The following is a 20,184-nucleotide window of genomic DNA, read 5'->3' on the forward strand; positions in this document are numbered from 1 at the left end:
ATCTTCTAAGGGATCTGGGATCATATTCTGAGCAACAACACTCTAGGAAAATAGTGGACAAATAAACTGCAACCTTTGGATGAGCGTTCCAGCAGCTTGAACTTTTCCATTCACGGCTGTGTCAAAAACAAGTTGAAAACAACAGGCTTCCTCCTGGGCTTTTTTTTTTGGGGAAGGGAGACGGGGTGGAAGGGTTTCAAGGGGAGCAGCATAGTGGGGTTTTAGGGAGGGGAGAGGGGACAAGCAGCTGCCCCATTAGCCCAAATCTGTTGTTCAGAGGAGGTGGGAGGAGGGTGGAGCTGGTTTCCACAAAGGAAAGCACACTTTTTTCAGTTTGTGTGCAAAGACGGCTATGTCCTCAGATTATTCCAAAAAGTAACGTACGTTTAACCCCAACCACCTCATCAGGTGTACATCTTTTTTTAGCCATATTCCAGCACATAGGACAGAACAGACCAGGAGCCTAATAACTGACTGATAGAAGATGTTTTTAAAGACTTTTCCCCAACCTTCCCTGGGAATAATAAGAGAGGTCACAAAGCTGGGTGACTTCCTGCTGCAAAGAGCGGGGTCAAAGCGCTGGTTGGCAGAAATAGTCAGCACTCAGTGGACATGACTTGGAACACACACACTCAACAAACCACACACACACAGTGAATGGACGACAACCCACAGTGTAGAAATTGTATGATTTATACGTGCCAAGAGCTGAACCTGGAAAGAATTCAATAAATATAATGAATGAAGGCGCTGCAGTGATTATGAGCCTGTTTCAAATGCTGACCTCTACACATGCACACATACCCACAGATTTATAGCCACAAACATCCATGGATGTGCACACACACAAACACTTACACATACACATCCATAAATAGGCAACTGATTTACAAATGAGCTGACCTATGTGTTGGCCTTGCTCTCAGATAGGCTCACACCCCCGCTAGGATGCATAAATCACAATGGACATGCATATGCATGAGCATCTGAGGAGGTGGGATAAGTGTGTGTCTGCGAGTGTGCATGCGTGTGTGAACACCAGCCAGCAGCGGTGTTTGTATCGATCATTGAGGCTTAGTTAAGTGCCTTTTATTTCACCGAGTTAAAGTCAAGGACCATGGACAGGCCTCTCTCCAGTGTGTGTTGCTTTTGAATGGAGAGAAGGCAAGAAAGAAATAAAAAAAGAAGAGAAAGAACTCTTAACTGTTCTTTTTTCCTTCTTTTTAGTGGCATCTAGGGATAGCACATCACATTAATGGAACAGAGATGACGTTTCACATCTCTTCTCTCTCTGGAAGAAGTGGTTTTGGTGTTGGACCTTTGCCTGATGTGTGTGTGTATGATGTGAGCTGCTTTAACCTCCTCTTGTTTTATGGACTTATACATGGCTCTGGATCTCACTGCTGCTAGATTAATTTACACACCACTCACACATGCTTGCCAAATCTCCCCCGTCTCTCCCCCTTTTCCTCCCTCTCTCTGAAGACAGAGCAGAAATTGCCTGGTGAGGTAAATAAATTACTTCCATCGATTGCTGTAGTTGTAGAGTGACTTTATCGCAGTTTGACTTGTCCAGATACAGATCAGCGTGTGACAGCGTGTTTTTATAATGTGCCACTGTGCCTGTGTGTGTGTTTGTGTGCCTTAGTTTACATGTGTGTGGCAAAAATCAGTGTAAAATCTAAGTGATGGCTATCTCTGCATATTAAAAATTACTGCCAGAGGTAGTGTATTGTCCACAAGCTGTCCGAGCATGTGTGTCTCATTTTAACAGGCTGTGCATGTTTAAAAGCAGATGGGGTAGCTTGGTATTATTAGTGAGATTATCTCCACCTTGTTATCCATCAGCACCGGTCATCGATAGGAGCTGCACATAGATGACATCTTAGCACAGCTCAAGCTGATGCCTGCCTGATAAGTTCTGTCTGCATGCCTGTTGTATAGCATGTGGACGATGCAATGTGTGAAAGCCTTTAGGAATATCCCAGCTCCAGATTTCACTTCACTCAAAAGAGGTTAAAAGTTCACCAAAAAAAGTGCAGAGGCCTTCTCTGTGTGTGTGTGTGCGTGTCTGTGCTTGTGCGTGTAGCAGTCTGGGGCACATGCTGTTTTAATAGTCACTGCGCTGACGTTACTGCAGAGGCCAAGAAGCCACCGTTAAAAAGACAGGATTTGGAAAAAGAGCAAGAAAAGGCCTCATCTGTTTGCATTAAACAGTGGAAGAACTGACCAGCGAGGGAGCAAATGAGCAGCAGACAGCTAAAAGATATCTGCTTTTCTGGCTTTGACCCTCATGGTGGTTTTTCTTCTTTTAGTCTTTTCAGCTTAGATTGCTCAATAACCAGCTTCTTTCATTCTGTATCTTTTGTTTTATATCACTAATTTAACTTTTTTAATACATTTTATTTTGTCTGACAGCATTCTAAAATACAAACCCATTATCAAGTCTAAAACAAAAGCAATATGTGAGCATGATGAAGAACACGAACAGTCACCACACAAGCAGGCATCATCTCTGTATGTGTTACTTACTGCTGAACAGTATTCCTCATGGTTTATTCTGACTGGTCTGTCCATCATGTAGACTATCAGGTTATTTTCTGATTCACATGCTCCTGATTTGAGAATTAATTAGGCAGCGCAGTGGCATCAGGGTTGGGATTTTGGGTTTGTTCACTAGCTATTTTAGTAGCTAATTACTGAGGGGGAGAGTGTTAATTGGAATTCTCTTAGATAATGTGAACTCCTCTTCCCCTTTTTCTCCCCCGCCTCCATTAGAGTTTAATAGAAAATCACAGCACTATCTCAGAGTCTTTGTATTTCCTTGTCTTTATTTTTTTAATGTTTCAGCTGATGTACCATTGTTTGTGGACATACTGGTTGTGTATATCCTCTCTCTATATATAAAAGAGAGTTTTAAAAAGTGGCACATTTTTGGTGTTATTGTCTTCTCACACTGACTAGCACCCTGGTATATGTCACATTGGCAGACCCTTATGACAAATGCTTCACATGAAAGAAGATTAGGATCTTTAGAAATGCACCATTTATGCCCATCACATTTAAATTCATGAAAAAATAAACTTTAAGTCTTTCGTAGATGTTTCTCTATTTATTTATATAGTTTCCTCTTAACTTTTGTCCCAGTGATAATGAACAAAACAGGCCTAACCTGCATTTTTGACTTTGCACTTTTTCCATACCCTGGGGGGGCTAAAATGCTAATCCTGTGGTGCATAACTAGGAGGATATAAACATGAAAAAAAGATTTTAATTTTAAAAAATGTTTGAAATGAAACAATAGTTGCATTTGGGTGTTGTTATAATTGGATCGGGTGGCTGACTAGATAAACAGACTTTTGTTGCTGGTGTAGTAGCTCACACTTGGGGGTCTTTTCATATCTGTGCTCTGTTTAAAAATTAAACTCCTAACCAGCATAAAGCAGAGAGAGAGGGGGGGGGGGGAATTAATATACAGTGAGAGAAGACTAATCATAGATCTGTAATTCGGCTGTCGTGCTAAACTGTGACAAAAACATTATTTAACATCTTTAACTCTGCTTTAGCCACTCAGAAAGGCTTGATGCACACACACACACAGAAGACCTTACACTATTTTAATATCACTGCTTGTATATTCTAATCCTGACACCACTTGAAATATAATTCTTTCCCCTATTTTAAATCATGGATATGAAATTGCATTAAAGCAGGAGTGTGTGGGCATAAAAGCAGGGATGTTAAATGGACATATGAATGCAAGGGTGAATCCTAACCTATTAAGTACTTTCCTTATTATTTCTGAAAGTGGAGCGTGATAATTAGTTTGGTAGAAATCCTATAGCGGGTTGGAGGTATGGGTCTCAATAGTTGAGCCAAATTAATTTCTTCTGTCACCTTGAGCATACGTTCCTCTTAATAGGTTTAATTTATTTCACGGTGATTATCTTTTTTTAACCACTTGACTGTGATGCGCACATTCACAGAAAAATCCACTTCAAGCTTCTGCACAAGAATGGTACATTCATACCTAAATATGATATATCTGCAGAGCTTCATTACTGCCTGCTGCTGAGGCTGTGTGATCTGAGAGATGGCACTGTGCCGTTTTCCCAGGGGTCCCTGTTGCTGTGGCCCAGTTGTCATGTGATCCATGTGTCTGGCTAAGAGCTCAGTTTTTCTCAGGAGTCACTCCAAGTCTTTTTAGTCTTAAAAGTTAACAATCATTCTTGATGTTAAATCCATCAGAAACCTCCATGTGCCACGAGGTTCCTTTAATAATCTCCCCTGTGTATGTTGCGTGTGTGTCTCTGTGTGTGTGTTGAGGTTAGGGTAGGCCATGGGAAAGTGGCATACCTGAGCGGATTAGAATGATCCCAAGGACACTTTCCATGGGACACGTTCAAATAGTTTTTTCTTGTACCCTGCTATTTTGTAACATCTTACATGCATAAGGCCGTGCTCTATCTAAATGAACTGTGAGATGAGCATATACTTTGAGGGTATGCCTTTGCATGTGTGTGTGAGTGTTTTTTGTGCCCAGCCCCAAACTGCATGGTTTGTTTTTGATCTAGCAGGGACCATTCTACTTGCCCTGTCTGGTTTTAACTTACACTGGTAAATTACACCCAATCACTGAAATTACATCCTATAGACTTGTTTCTCTTTCAGTGTGTGTCTGTGTGTGTGTCTTGATTGTTGACGTCATCTCACAGAGCTGTTCTCGTTGTCAGGTTTGATTAGACTGAATGAAGTCCAACTGTTTTTGTGTTTTCGTCATTTAGGGGAAGTAAAATGGAAATGCAGCTGTTTCACGTGTGTGTGTGTGTGTGCGTGTCTTTGTGTTGGAGGAAATTGCTCTGTGGTAGTGAGTGCGTAAGACTGGTTGTCAGCTGGTAAGCAGCAGAGATGCAGCGCACATGAAACTGATGCACAGGTCTCGGTTTTCAGTTTGAGTAGCTACAGTAAGGGAAGCTTGATGGGACAAAACTCAGATGGAGAAGCTGTAGTTTGCCAATTAGTGCACCAGATGTCAGTTATTGTTGGACTAGGATTATGGCAATAACTGCATTTGGCCAACGGTTCTGAGCGGGTGTGTGTGTGTGTGTGTGTGTGTGTGTGTGTGTGTGTGTGTGTGTGTGTAGACTAACTCTGCCATGATAGATTTTAAACAATCTTCTTTTGGGACTTGCTCCTTTTTTATTACTCTTCTGGCACCTGCAGTGTTTTTCAGAATTCAGTCTCTCTTCTTTCTCTCTTCTGTGTAGTTTTTCAGCATTTTGGAAATGTAAACACTTCTAAAATACATCCAGATGTTACCAGCTGTGCTCCGCCACCACAAACACTGGGCAGGCAGTGTGTATGCGTGTGCGCCTCAAAGACTCCTTTCTCAACTATTCACTCTCAGACAGACAAAATGATTGCCTGATTGTGTCGTATATCTCTGCTCTTTTGTCAGAGTGTAAGCAGGTTTTCAAATATAATGTGTGTATGTGTGTGTGTGTGTTAAATAAGACATTGGAGTTGTTAAAAGCTGCTGCCGGCTAACACAGGCTGAATTGAAGGCTCTGTGAAATGCAGAAAAGTCAGATGCGATTTGACAAAGACAGCGATTCCATAGAAAAATTACCTTATGTGCTTCCCATTATGTTTCAGTCTCCACACATTTTACGCTGACACACACGCACACACACATACACACTAACGGCAAGCCTCAATTTAGATTTTTCGTTTCAAGAGATTAGACTAGAGTTAAACTGCTCTGTGTGGGCGACAATGAAAGGGGTCTAATTGTAAGGTGAATGGTGTTAATGTTTGTTTACAAAATGCCTTTTACTACATGGGACACACACACATGCAGACACACAGCTACCTGTTTGGCCATGCAGGTTCTAATTAGCAGATTCCCATACTTTCCATAATGACATTATTACTGGTATAATTCACTCTCACACATGCTCCAGTACACAGCAGGTGAACAAATGTCATCCTCACGCTGTTTCTGATGTTCTGCATAATGTATACTTGTATGCGTGTGTGTGTGTGTATTTGTTTATGCACCATGGTCATGCTGAAACCTTGGTCCTTGGGGAGTAATTACAGAGGTGGGTTTTCTGACCATTTTCTCTCATTAGAGTGAATATGGAGAGAAATTGTAGAACTTTGACATGAGTACAAACACACACACACACGAACACGGGGCCTGTGTGTTAGGTACTCCACACATGCTGATGCCATGACTGTAGTCTGAAGGTTCAGGGTGCAATTCTTTTTTTCCACAAGTCTATTTCAGCCAGTGCTTCTTTGTACACATTGGCAGTGTGTGTTTGCATGTGTTTGTGTGTGTTTTTCGGATTGTACACATCTGGCCTGAGCCTTGCTCGGCCCTTCAATTCAAACTGCAGGTTGTTTGTTTAGGTTTGCTCTTGCAAACACACCATTAGGCCTGTCCTCTGCTCTGAGGGCTATTCCTGGTTCTGGCCTCAGTTTAGCTCAGGCCTGCTGCCTGGCTCACTGGAGGTCCCTGCAGGCAAACCTCAGTCCTACCAGAATCCAGGAAGATCCGAACCACAACGCACCGCCCAGCCACCACAGTGAAACTCTAGCTGCTTCAACCAGGCTTGCCCCACAGCAAGCCTTATATGTCAGCTTTAAGGGTTTCAGTGTGTGTTTCCTGTGTGTCTTTTCTGTTTGATAATCATGATGCAGCAAGTCCACCTATTCTGCAAGCAAACAGGAATGGACAAGAAAGCAGCCTCAGTGTTTGTGACACTCTGCCAATGAAAAAAAAAGATTTAGCAATGAAAGATGAAAAGTAAAAGAAAGAGAGAGGCAGCAGAGAGAAAGAAAACAACAAAGGTGGTTAGGACAAAAGCAGTATTGTATCACTGAAATGACTTGTGAGTTGAAAGCCCTAAAAGTCCTCCCCAGAGCCAGGTCATAAAGCCCAGAGACCGGCTTGGCAGTCGAGGCCAGAGCCAGACAGGCCTGGCAGTCGAGCCCGGAGAGCTTCCAGTAACAGGAGATGTAAAAATCAATTTGCCGTGAAAAAGGTAAACAATCGGAAATGACAAATATGCAGGTTCTTTCCATCGTTTTTTTGTTTTTTCATCTCTTGCTATTTTCAATGTTATTACTAAAGACAAATGCAGGAGAATGACTAGTCAGAAGTCATGCGGTGAGGGATCCCAGCAATGTTGAGGGGGAGGAGGAGAGAGGAGATTTTTTTCCTCTTTCTCACTACCTGAAATAGTCAAGCTGGACTTTAGCAGTTAGAAGAAATACAAAGAATGTATTTGCAGAAATGTGTCGCATATACTCAATTGTACGCATGAGGACAAGTCTTGATGTCAATAGAGCCATGTGGAAATGATGAAGGGATTGAGAGATGGCACAGAGGGAAATAAGGGAGGGGGTTAATCCTTGGGGGCCTGTTTGGTGGTTAGGGGCCCTTGGGGGCCCCGGCGGAGACCTCCATTAGTGAAACGATCTGAGCCTGGGGGAGCTGGGCTTTCGAGGCAGGGGCCAGTCTGTTTAGCAGCAGTTTGTCTGCACTGCTCATAACATTGATCCAGTGTTGAACTGCAGCCGTAGGAAAGCTCTTTGCCGCTGAATAGGCCGAGCAGCAGTATCGATAAGGCAGAGTGGACCAGTGGAAAGGCCTGCACCCTGTTGGTCACTTGGTTAAGACAGACAGATCTTGTTCAATACACCCCACAGCTGCCTTATGGCATGTTAAATCACTCCATGTATGTGTCTGCATGAGTGCAGTTGTACATCTATATGTGCATGTGTGTGCGCAACGATTAGTGTCTTATAGAATCTAATCCTCTTTGCTTTTTCCACTTGTCCTTCAGGGATGAACAGATCAGCTATGACTGGCTGGGGCAAAATGAAAGAGGGGAAAAGAACAAGAGAGAAAACAAACATGTTTCCCAGGAGCCAATTATCCCACTCTTACTGCCCATAGATATGCCCCCTTTACTTTCTGAAGTCTGCTTCCACAAACTATATCACTGCTGCGAAGCAACATGGTGACAGGAAAAAAAGAGGGGAGAAGCAACTTTTACCCATTGAGCCAAGCTAGTTGGAGATTCGGTGTATGTGTTTAAGACTTCTGCTCCTGTCGCCTTGCATGTATGCGTGCCTACACTGGGATATGTGTGTTTTGTGGTTGTTGTGTTTGTACAACATCAGTCGCTGAGCGCTCACAAACAAAACAGTTTGAATCCTCTGTGCAGAAGCCATCAATTCTTAATGAGATAATAACATACTAACATACTCACAGCAGCAGCTCTGTTTACAGATGAAGACAACCACAAACGAGGCGTGCACAAACACACACATACATAGCCCTTTAACTTTTTTTTTTAACTGCTTTCACTGTTTTTTCTTTCTTCTCCATGACGTTGTGCGTTGTCCAAAACGTTGTGAGAATAACAGGTGGAGAACATCTTGAGTGTGTGTGTGTGTGTAGAATGTGTCTGATGGACGTTCACATACGCAGTAATGAGACAGGCGCTATAATGTGGCTGCCGACCAGATTCCCTAATAAGAGAAGAATGTTGTCTATGGCATCCAGAGTTTTCCACTGGAATCACACATTCATCCAGCCTGTTTCCTGCCCCAGGGTCTTCCTCTCGGCTCGAACAGATGAGGAGAGGGAACCCTCTGTCTCTCTTTCTCTCTCTCTCTCTCTCTCCTGCTCGTCACTCTTCCCTTTGTCCTCAACCCTTCCCTCACACACACATCCTTTTTCTCATCACTTTTTCTTTCCCCTCCATCAGTTAGAGCCAGTTAATGTGGGCTTTTGGCCTCTCTCTCTCTCTCTCTCTCTCTCTCTGGACTGTGCTAGTCTGCTTCTGGAGTGACACAAGCACATGACTCACAAAGTGAGTCAGACCAATTCGGGCTTATTGCTGAGGAAATGGTGGTGGATTAGGTGGAGAAGGTGTCTTTCTCAGACTGGTACAGGAACACACACACACATATATATATATATATGCACACATACAGCTGAGTAACAAAAAAAAAATCTGAATCTTTGAATTAATGACATTCTTAGTCTAGCTCTAGAGCAACTTTAAACAAACCAAGACAGAAGTTTAAAAATTCACATTCAAATACTTTAACCTTGAAATCTCCCCTTGCCAAGGCACCAGCTCTCTCTTTTTTTCATCTGTTAAATGTTTGAGTGTTTGATAGTTTGAGGTCTATAGCAGAACCCGCCCGGGAATTAATGTCATTCATATGCCCTGCGGAAATTACTTTTGAAATGCATATAATCTAAAACATGCAAATGAGGCTGACTTTGTGCACCCTGTTTAATATGAATTATCATTTTGTGAATACCTATTATTACTGCGTACATTTCTCCAATTATATTGTTCTTTTTTTGTCACTTTTGCATACGGACGCTCATGTGCACATCAGGAGCACCAGAAACGGAGAGCGTGCACGTGTGTGGTCACATGCATGAGGTCTATACACACGCACGCTCACACACACAACAGAATGTCTATGTGATGGGTATATTTTAATGAGGAGTAATAAGGATGGTAATGACCCAGTCCACTTCTCTCTCTCTCTCTCTCTCTCTGTCTTTGTTGATCTCTCTCTCTCTCTCTCTCTCTCTCTCTCTCTCTCGCCCATTGCCTGGCACACAGCTGTTTACATAAAGCCAATGAGAAGGGTTTTTCAAAAACACCGCATGCAGCCGCCTTTCGCAGATTCTGCACAAATTTACCACTCAAAAAGTCCTTAAACAGCGAACGAAAATAACAAGGCAGGAAGTGTTGCTCATCCAATTTTCATTAAGCAGCTGAAATATTGATGCGTTTTAAAAGTGAACAGTGCATGTTTAGTTTGTCTCTTCCTTTTCTGTTCTTGTGATAGAGCACTGTTATTAATGTCCTTGTCCAAGAGGCAGACATTTTTTTTCTTGCTCTTTTCCTCTAAATTGAATTGAAGGCATCCCTTTTTTTCAAATGAATTACTCTATTAATTTATTTATACTGTGCCATAAATTATTCTATTAATATTAGCATGTTCCAAATTAGTATGACTTCTCTCAATGTTCCTTCTACTTCTATTAATTAGCATGCTTGTCACTATAACAAAGATTTTTCTTTCTCTGATAAATTATAAAGGAGACATTTTTTAATACAATGAGAACTGCCTGAGAAATTATTAATATTTTAGTTGTGGCTTGTAAGACAAAAGTAAGGAGAAAAGAGCGAGAAGAAATGAAAACTAACAATAACACAGAATACATTAGAGACTGTCATTGGTATGCAACAGTGTTGATTTTCATTCTGGTTTTCTGAAAGGAAGAAACACACACACACACAGATTGTATGTGTGCCCACCCATCCTGAATGTTCAGGGATATCATCTTGTTTTAGCACTTTTGGATAGGATGTGAGTTAATTACCTCGGTAACAGCTTGGACCAAGTTCAAAAGTACTAAAATTCAATTAATTTGAGAACTGGACATGCTATCATTTTCTCTGCATGTCTCCTTTAAAGTCTGGCCTGTTTTTTACTGTGGACTTATTCAATTATATTTGATTAAACTCGCTCTGATCCAATCTATTAATTAACTACGAAATGCAAAGTGCCCGACATGAAAGCCGATGTATAAAATTATATCATGTCCACTTTGATATTTATTTATTTATATTTTTACACCACTGTTTTGTAAAATTCACTTTATTATTGTTAGTTTCCCATTTTCAGGTAACATTCAATCTCTTCTTCATCTTCCTTGTAATGCAAATTTTTGATCATAAATGTCTCACCTAAAGGCGCCTTTTTTAAAAATACTCCCGTTCTTTCCGTTTCTTCATTTTTTTTTTCCTTTTCACGCATATATAATAAATTGTTCCTTGTAATTTAAAAACTTCATTCAGAACGCATCCCTTTCTTATTAGCGTGGTAGCTTCTTTAAATATTAATTAAAGAAAATTCCACTTTAACACTGCAGCTTTAGGAAGACGCCATGACTGAAATTGTGTTTTATGAATTCCAGTACAAAAGGTCATATAGGTCGAATTCCCCGCGCACGTGGTTCGTACGTCACATCTGCTGCTTAAATAAGAAAATTAAATCTCAAGTCTCAGTTTACTCATCTATTCACCTTCATGTCATGTGTCTATTTCCCCTCTGACACTTCATGTTCATGTTTTCCTTAAAAAAAAATTCTTCTTCTTCTTCTCCCTTTCTCTCGCTCGCCCTCTCCCTCCTCCCTGCCCCTCACCCCCTTCACAGTGAAGGTCATTCTAATAAAGAGCTCTCATAGGACAGAGTTGCTAATTGCTCCGTGGTGCTCTAGCTGGTTTCAGATCCAAATAAAGGCACATTGCCTTTTTCAAAAGCATCGCTCCTTCTCGTCCTGCATTCCTCCACCTCCCGCTTCACCTCTGTTCCACCATGTTAAATACAGTCTGAGTAATATCCGCGTGGACTGTCATAGCCTGACCTCAGCTTCCATTACCCTCCGGACAGAGGGGAGAGAAGAAGGTGAAAGCCCGGATTTTTCACCTTCATGATCACAGGATGATTTCCAACTGGCAGACGAGAGCGCGCACATGCATGCGTGTGCGCTTTACCTCTTTAGGAATGTACAACCCGTGATTTTAGGCTCAGATAAATGAGGTGTGCATGAAGTCCGCTCCTTCTACAAATATTTGTGTGTGTGTGTATCTTTGTGTCTGTCTCCAGCATTTTGAACAGACAGCAGTTTGCAAGCTGGTAAATCACTTACTGCACTCTCAAAAAAGGGTCGAGGTGAAGGCAGGAGTGTATGTTTGCCCCGGTCATACACACATACAGAGCGATCTCATCGGTGCGGAATGTGCTGTGTGTTTACCTATGGCTCCAGAACCCACCTGACCGAGGGAAGCTAATCTTTATGGGCTCTGTAAACAGGGACTTTGTCTTCAGAGAACTGCAGGCGGGCAAGCTGACAACCACTTCACACATACACACACATACACAGCAGAGAAGTGAGGAGAAAAGCATTATATGGTGTACTGTACTATAATACACAGCAAAACACACATGCATGAGCAGAGGCTACAGGCACATACAAACACTCTATGCTCTGTCAAACTAAACACCATATGGCAGGCGGTCCTGCAGATCTATAGAAGAACTCCCCATGTTTACATAGCGAGGGATTTTCTTATCATCTGCGCTCTCTGAGCCCTTCTCTTCTTCTTTCCACTACCCAACAAAAGCACTGGCTTCTTCATTAGCCAGCTGCACAGCACACTGGAGGTCAGACTACAGGCCAGTGCAACTAGCTTCTCTTTCTGGGTTGATGATGCTCTTTGAAGCCAGCCAGCGAGCCAGCCAGCCGGTAGTAGATATTGGCCCACATCTAACTGACTATCTGTCTGTGGGATAATGGAGTTCACCTGTTAGCACTGGAGCAGGGCCAGGGCAGCCGCAGACATCTAGCATTAGCCCTTTGCTGTTAGCCAACCTGTTAGCGCTGGCTGGCAGCCAAAGTAGCCTGGAGCAGTGCTGTTAGCTGTTAGCTTTAGCTGTGGAAGTCTATACCTGGCTGCTGGCATTGTGCTGCAGATCTGACTAGCACGTTTACAGACAGCAGAGAAACAACCAAACTTGGACAGGAGAGTGATGGAAAAAGAATTTACAGTATGTGTGTGTGTGTGTGTGTGTACTTAAGTAAGAATGTTTGAGTATTATTTCTTCAGCTTTCCTCTGACCTCATTCTCTTTTATTGAAGTTAATACACGTCAGCTCAGAAATGCCACGCAGATATCCCTCCTATCCCTTTTCCTCTCCTTCTCCCCACAGTCATTCCTCTAAAGGTTACTGTATATCTAAAGCTAACCGTTGTTAGCTATACTTTTAATTTGTATTAAAAAAAAAACAGGATAATAATGTTTTTATGTAAGATATATTTCAGGAAAGGATGGCAATGTTTGAATGCATCTTGAATAAATAAAGGTAAAAATGTTTCAATATGAAAAAAGACACAAACAGGAAGGAAGTGAGAAACTGCAGAGATGTAACACTGTGAATATGTTTCACAAAATGAACAAACTGTCAGACAGTGATTCATTTAGTTGCATTTTTCATTTAGATACATTTTTTAACAACTCTACTCAACACGTCTTGACATGCAAAAGAGTGCCTCATTAGTTAAACAGTTCATTATCTGCTCGCATGGAAAGGTAAAAAGGAAGGTGCTTTGGTTACAGGAAATAGAAGAGCTTCAGGCATGATGTGGAAACTCTTCTCTGAAACTGTGATTATTCAGAAAACACTGTTCTCCTCAGTAGCCACAGCTGTATTTACAAAAAAATATTATTAATATGACACACATTTAATTAAGCTCACTTTTTGTTTATGTGTAAATCTTCTAAATATTTGAATGCATTTTATATTGTTCAGCCTCTCTTAGCTCTCAGGAACAGGATTAATAGAGACATTAAAGTTGGTATTTGGGTTTGTTCTGGTGTTTGGGGTTAAATCAGATTCCCTCAGGGCCAGTGTCACAGTTTATTTAGCGAGTCTTTGCCAGCTTGCGGAGTGAGAGTGAGAGAATATGGGTGTGTAAGTGTTTACTAAATTATGATCTGTCTTTGAATGTCAGCGCTCATGTCCCTGTCAAAGCGTATATATCGAGCCGCTTATGATGCTTTTAAAACACAAATCAAATGGAGCTGCTTCACTGACAGTAAATAGGACATTTTGTGGACTCAATGACAGCAACCACAATGATATTTTTTTAGTGAATGACTGTCACTCATAATGAAATAAATCCCCTCTGGGTGTAACAGTTAACCAAATATTTTATGAATCCACAAAGCTGCTCATTGTCAACAGTGGCTCCTCCAACATTCAGTTTGATTACAAAACAGGTTGGAGATCTTGTTCTGCTGATATTCTGTCTCCAGAAGAGTGTTCCTCTTCCTCACAAATTTTGACTGAACTATCAGAGATCATAGAAATAACCTATGTGGATTCTATTTCTGGGTGAAAACTTTTTTTTTATGTTTTCCAGGGTTGAACCTGCCACAAGTTACCAGGCATAACCAGAGGGAGAAAGACAGCACACAGGGAGCAGGAGAGATAATTCAAGAGTCAGATGAAAGTAGAAAGATGATGGAGTGTAGATACTGGCACAGACAATTTTTCCCTTACCCCCCCTCCCTCCTCCACTCACTCTCCCTCCCGCCCTTATTCCCTCAGTTCTTTGCCTAATAAGCAGCGTTCCTGTGAGCTGATGCAAGGCAGAGGAAACAGAACAGGCGTTCTGGGACTGCTGGAAATATTCCCACATGAGGCATAACATGATAAAGACTTATTATCTCACTAAGCTGCTGTAAACACAGATGCACACATAAATACACGCTGTACACAACGCCCTCACTCACACATACACTCACAGAAAGTGGAACTGGTCTGGCTTTTACGTTTCTGATGAGTGGTGACCAGGAGGAATCTGACAGAGCCAATCCCCCCGGACAAAGCCTGAGAGAGTCAGCCGCGGTGAGCCAGCTCAGTGGGCATTTGGCTCGGCTCGTTTGAACTCCACACAGCCAGAACAGTGGGAAGAAGCAGGGAGAGTTGAACTGTGATCATTATTAGTGCTAAATTTTCGGGAACATCTGAACAAGCTACGTGTTGAAACAGGACTCATCCTAACTTCTCTCCTCATCAATCACAGCAGACACTCACATAAACACATGCACCTTACCACTTGCAGTGAGCTAATCCATTACAGTACAAAGGTAGGTGTCAGCTTCTTAGACAAACACACACACACACATATACACCAGAGTCATCAGAAACATGTTGAGTCCCATTTCCCTTCTTCTCTTCTCCATCCCAATTAAAAAGCAAAGGAGGCCTTTTATTTCCAAACACATTCTTTATCTCTCTGATCTGTGCTCCTCCCTCCCTCACTCGGTCCCCTCGGGGTAGTGGGAATGCCTCTCCCCACACACTCTCAGGTCAGGGGTTCAGCTAGAGAGGGTCTGAGCATGTAGAGAGATTGAGAGTGTGAGGAAAAAGACACACAGAAAGAGTGCGGGTTGAGGCAGGCTTCTGCATGGGCAGCTCATCTTCACTGCCAGAAACACTTAAAGCAGTGTTATGTGTGTGTGTATCATAACCCTAATCAGAGACTTCAGGGTAGATTTATGCCCCTGCCTTTTTCCCGACCTCCATTACACCAGCTTATATACACCCATTACAGGATATGACAGAGTACACACCCTTTAGACGAGCATACCAACACACTGCCTGTGTGTGTGTGTGTGTAAGTGAGCGGGCATGCGCTTAGGTCTTTACACACTCCCCACTTTCCTATTAGGTCCTTGTCCACCTGCGAGCTCTATCTCTCTGTCTGTCTTTATCTCTCTTCTCCTCATTGCTAATAAGGTCAATGAGAAAGAGTTAGAAGCAGATGGGTGTACAGTACATTACAGCCCAGCGCAGTATAGCGTGGGCTAGATAGCAGGCCAGTGATTCATGCTTAGTGAAATGTGCGATGATGTGAGGAGTTTCTACTGCAGTGCAAAGTCAGTGGACTGTGTGGCGAGATCTGTTGATCACTCAGCACTATGCCTTGCTTCATAATATTACCTCAGGGAGTAGTTTGACCTAGCAGGGGTCTGGACGAAGGCAATGAGGAGATGGGAGGAGGGAGGAGGAGGAATAAGGGAGAGAGAAAGAGCATTGAGAGGAAGAGGAGAGAGGTTGGAGATTAAGTGACTAGCTTTAAATGTCACAATAACGCTCTACTCCTCACTCTTAACTTCACAGGCAGATCGGTGCCAGGATGGAGACAGGGGGAGAGTCAATGGGGAGGAAAAATACTTGCAGTGTAAAATTGTGGCTTTCAAATTGCTCTGCTTGTTAAGGGGGGGAGCAAGTAACCCTGCATGTGTAAATTTGACAGAAATTTATAGCCAGTCTGGAACTGGACATGGAAATAGAGACATTCTAAACACTTAAAGAGCAATATTAGAATAAAACGTTGATGTTTGCTGTGACATTTTTCTATACTTCAGCAATGAAAAACCCATTTGCCTTAGAAGCACAAAGCTTTATAGATTTGTTGTTTCACAGATTTAGACCTTGAAGAATCAGCCTTAAAAACTTCTGCTGCTATCAAAAAATAATAATAGTGGAATTTTGTATGACTCAAAGCAAAGAAAGGTGACTTTTACCAGCAATTTCTTAACAGGAAAATGTCTATATAGTAACCAAGACAAACAAATTGCTGTAGAATTTTTTAGTCATTTTCATTCATTCTCTTTTAACAAAAAAAATCAATTTAGTTCCAAAAAGAAAAGACTATTCATCTTCTATTTATTCACACAACAGCAGAAAAGTTAGAGCCAGGTATCTTAAAACCTTGGGAGGTATAATCAAACTATCTGCATAACTAGATGCCACTTCAGTGTTTTTTTTTCTTGATTTGAATGAACCAGCTCTTAAACAAGCACCCCACCAGCCCATCCACCTGTACACACTTGTATCCCACGCGCCAACAAGTCCCTGTCCCTCTGCAAGCATCTGGCAGCATTTCATTAACAAAACCACTAGCAATCTCTCACACTCTCACCTGCTGTTAGAGTCTGAGAGAGAAAAAAAATGCGCACACACACACGGACACACAGGTTCACCTGCTCTTGCCTCAGAGGAAAAGAAAAGTTGGATTCTCTCATGAAATGGCTTTTATTGTTTCCCCAGAAGGCATGGGTTGTATGCCTCTGAAAAACACACAGATATTCACACACAGTCGCACATAGGCTGCGAGTAGAATGCCTCGATGGTGTTTTGTGTACCCACTCCGGGTTGCCGAAATAAAAGCAGTAGAACTTTCCCCTTTTAAAACTATGAGCTTGTGTGTGTTAATTTCTAAAACTGGATGAGGCAGAAAGACAAGATTGAGCTTGTCATTAGGAGTTCACAGCCTGCGTGCTTGTATGAAGGTTTGTTTTGTTTTGTATTAGCTGCCTTGTGTGTGTTCTGCACACGTTATGTGTGTGCTTCTGTGTCTCTTCTCTCCCACGCTCCGGCTCCTAACGATGGCAAATGCGCCTGTGTGTTTGTGAAGCGTTGTTTCTCAAAAACAACAACACATCTAGGAACGGCTCGTTTTGTCGGGTTTTGTGGAGGGAACACGCTCTAATTAGAGAGGCCCTCTGAAGGTGCATCAAACAGATCTCTCTCAAAGACCAACCTGCTCATGGCTCACACACAGCGCGCACATGCCACCTCTGATTATTGGAGAAACGTGTGTGTTATTTAACTATATAGCGCAGTATTAACAGCCTTGTCAGTTTAGATTTTCTGCACATCTGATCCTAATCCATCTATATGCTCCTAGACACACTTTTACATGCAGATGAAAAAAAGTGTCTGCTGTAGGTGTTGCTTTGTGGCCTCTTGGGCGTGTTTGTGCATGGGTAGTTCATGACCGAAATCCCTTTTTACACAGTGTGCACACACACACGCACATGAATGCTCACAGTTCTACTCTTTTTCTCTTTCTGTGTTTACTTTGCTCACTTGTTTGTACAGTCAGGTGGCTGCAGCCATTCTGCTCAAACTGCCCAGGTGACTTTTGTTCAATCTATGAACTGCCCTCCTGTCTGTCCTCAGGTGCCAGTGATGATGGTGGAATCAGCTTCTGAGACCATTCGAACGACACCGTCCAACCAGAACGGAGTCAGCAGCCTCAGCAGCCAATCGGATGGAGGGGGAGGTAGAGAGGGTGGATCCAAAGGAGACACCAATGGAGAGATCAGCCCAGTTGACTTACTGCACCTGCAACAGCAACAGGTGTGTGTATTGTGTAAGTGTGTGTATTGTGTGTGTGTGTGTGTGTGTGTGTGTGCATGCGTACGTGCACTGGACATGATGTTTACCCATCTACCTGTTTATATGCACTCAAGAGACTTGTTTTACAACACCTCCTACTTGTGCAACTCATAAGCATACTGTATGTCCGGTACATTGTCTGGAACAGCCTGTACACACCAGGCTGTTACATAATATACAGATGTGACAACACTTAGTTGGCCAGACTCTGGTAATTGTCAGGCTTGTATGTGTGAGCAGTAAAAACCCCTGACAGGTTGGCCCGCCAGTGCTTTAATTATCCAATGGTCATAAAGTGCCAACTAATTCCAGTGGGACACCATAATAATTTATACATATAAGGTTCCCACGTATATACATCCACATGTATCATGTATGTTCCCCACTGAGAAAAAAGGTAGTACTACCTGCCATATGTAAAGACAAGTAAGAAGCTACGTGAGAAAGAAACCAGTTTTACATTCTTAAATCAGTATGCTCACACTCCATATAGAACAAAGATAATCAAGGCGTGTGTGTGTGTGTGTGTGTGTGCATGTGTCACAGCTGTGGGAGTGAACTCTGTTTTATTTTTTCACTGATCCATGAAGTGGTGTTGGTGTGTGTGTATTTGACACGTCAGCGTGTAGTGTCTGCAGTTATGCTATTTATCTCCAGTGCATCAGTAACACACACACACAGGCCACTGTGTCAGATGGAATTTCCAAACCTTTCCCGGAACTCCTTGGATCAAATTCTACATTTTGTTTCTCCTTCCCCCCAAAAATCCACATAGCTCTCTGCTGATTATTCTCTGAAGGACCTGGGCCCTCACATACACACAGATGCACACACACACACACTCACACTCACACAAAGCACTTAATATTTTTTCTATAAAGCGAGGTCTCTACATTACTCATTTGTCCATCATTGCAGAAAAATGCCCGGTGAGTGTGAGGGTCATTTAATGATGGAATTCATGATCCATGATCTGATTCATGTTCCTCAGTCACTGGTGTGGCATGTGCAGCAGTTGATGAAGATATTAGGGTAGATGACACACATTTGCTTATTTGTTTTTTTACTTAACCTATGTATGCTTTACTCTCCATCTCCCTGTCGTTGTGTTTGTATGCCCATCACAGAGGTTCAGTGTGAGTTTTGCACTGCGACACCAGCTGACTTTCTAGTTGAGGAAACCCATAGGGGAAAAAAATCAGTGTTTCCTCCCTGCTGCTAAAATTATTCCCCCTAATTATAATGATGGAGCCTTAGGTGAATGAAGAACACTCAAAGCCCTTTACTCCTATCCTCCCTTTCCTCCTCCTTCTCCTGACTGCATCCTAACCCTGCTTCCTCAGCAACCTTCAACCACGAGGGGACACACACACACACACAAGCATGCACAAATGCACACACTTAAACACCAAACCTGTAGCTCATACAAAGCAGGCTTTTATTCTCTCGGACGCGTCTATGCTCTCTATGTTTTTGCACCTGTGTGTGTGTGTGTATAGGTGTGTATGTGTGTGTGCGCACCCTGGTATTTCCTCTCTTGAGCGGGTTACCAACCACAAACATAGCTCCCTCTCTCTTTCCATCTTTTTCTCTTCCTCCCTCTCACTGTACTTCTTTTTTCCTCCTATCCGCTATGGACCATGCAAGAAAAGCGCAACCTTTCCTCCAGATCCCGACACTCACCTCACAAAAGAAAGTTACATCTACATATGTGACTGAAAATCCACTCTAATTTTTTATATCTAATTTTGATGCACGAAGAGCTTTCTTTTAGACTAAATTTGTTCAAAGAAATTGCTTTTTCCTGATGTATGAATAGTTTTTCTCTGGAACCAGTATGATGTCTGCCACATATTTTTGTGTTTTGTGGTGGCACCTTTTTATGTTTACAGCATATAACTTTTTGATCTTTAGTGTTTTTTCCCTTCAGACATCCTTACATCACTGTAAATGACTCCAGTGTATAGTATAGTTTAAAAATTGTCTGAGACATATCATGTCTGTCCCAGAAAACACACAAATCTTTGTACATCCTCATCAGCCCTCTTCTGTATTACCCATCTTTGCTTACCTCCTATCACCTGTTAAGTAACACAATCAGCTGATGTCTTTCCCTACACATCTTTCACATTTTTTCTCATACTAGTCCAACAAGCTATTTATAGTTATTTTAAATTTAAGCCCTTAAAACGTAATACAATGGGTTAAATGTTCTTATTAGGAGGGTGTTTCTTTATGATTTAAAGAAAAAAAATATTTTCTTTTTGTTTTTGTTTTCCTAGGACCACATGAAATTGTTCTGCTTTGTTACTT

The 20,184-nt window shown here is 42.1% G+C and overlaps 1 protein-coding gene across 4 annotated transcripts in view; it reads left to right on the forward strand.

The window, feature by feature from the left end:
* foxp4 (forkhead box P4) overlaps positions 1-20,184 on the forward strand; it is an 84,813-nt gene that overhangs the window by 14,049 nt on the left and 50,580 nt on the right. For all 4 annotated transcript variants that reach the window (XM_028405356.1, XM_028405358.1, XM_028405359.1 and 1 more), the window contains exon 2: positions 17,653-17,832. In XM_028405356.1, coding sequence (XP_028261157.1) covers positions 17,662-17,832 — 171 coding nt within the window. In that variant the 5' untranslated portion in view covers positions 17,653-17,661. The remainder of the gene's footprint in view (positions 1-17,652; positions 17,833-20,184) is intronic.

Source organism: Parambassis ranga, chromosome 5 (assembly GCF_900634625.1).
Source record: "Parambassis ranga chromosome 5, fParRan2.1, whole genome shotgun sequence".
Lineage (NCBI taxonomy): Eukaryota > Metazoa > Chordata > Actinopteri > Ambassidae > Parambassis > Parambassis ranga.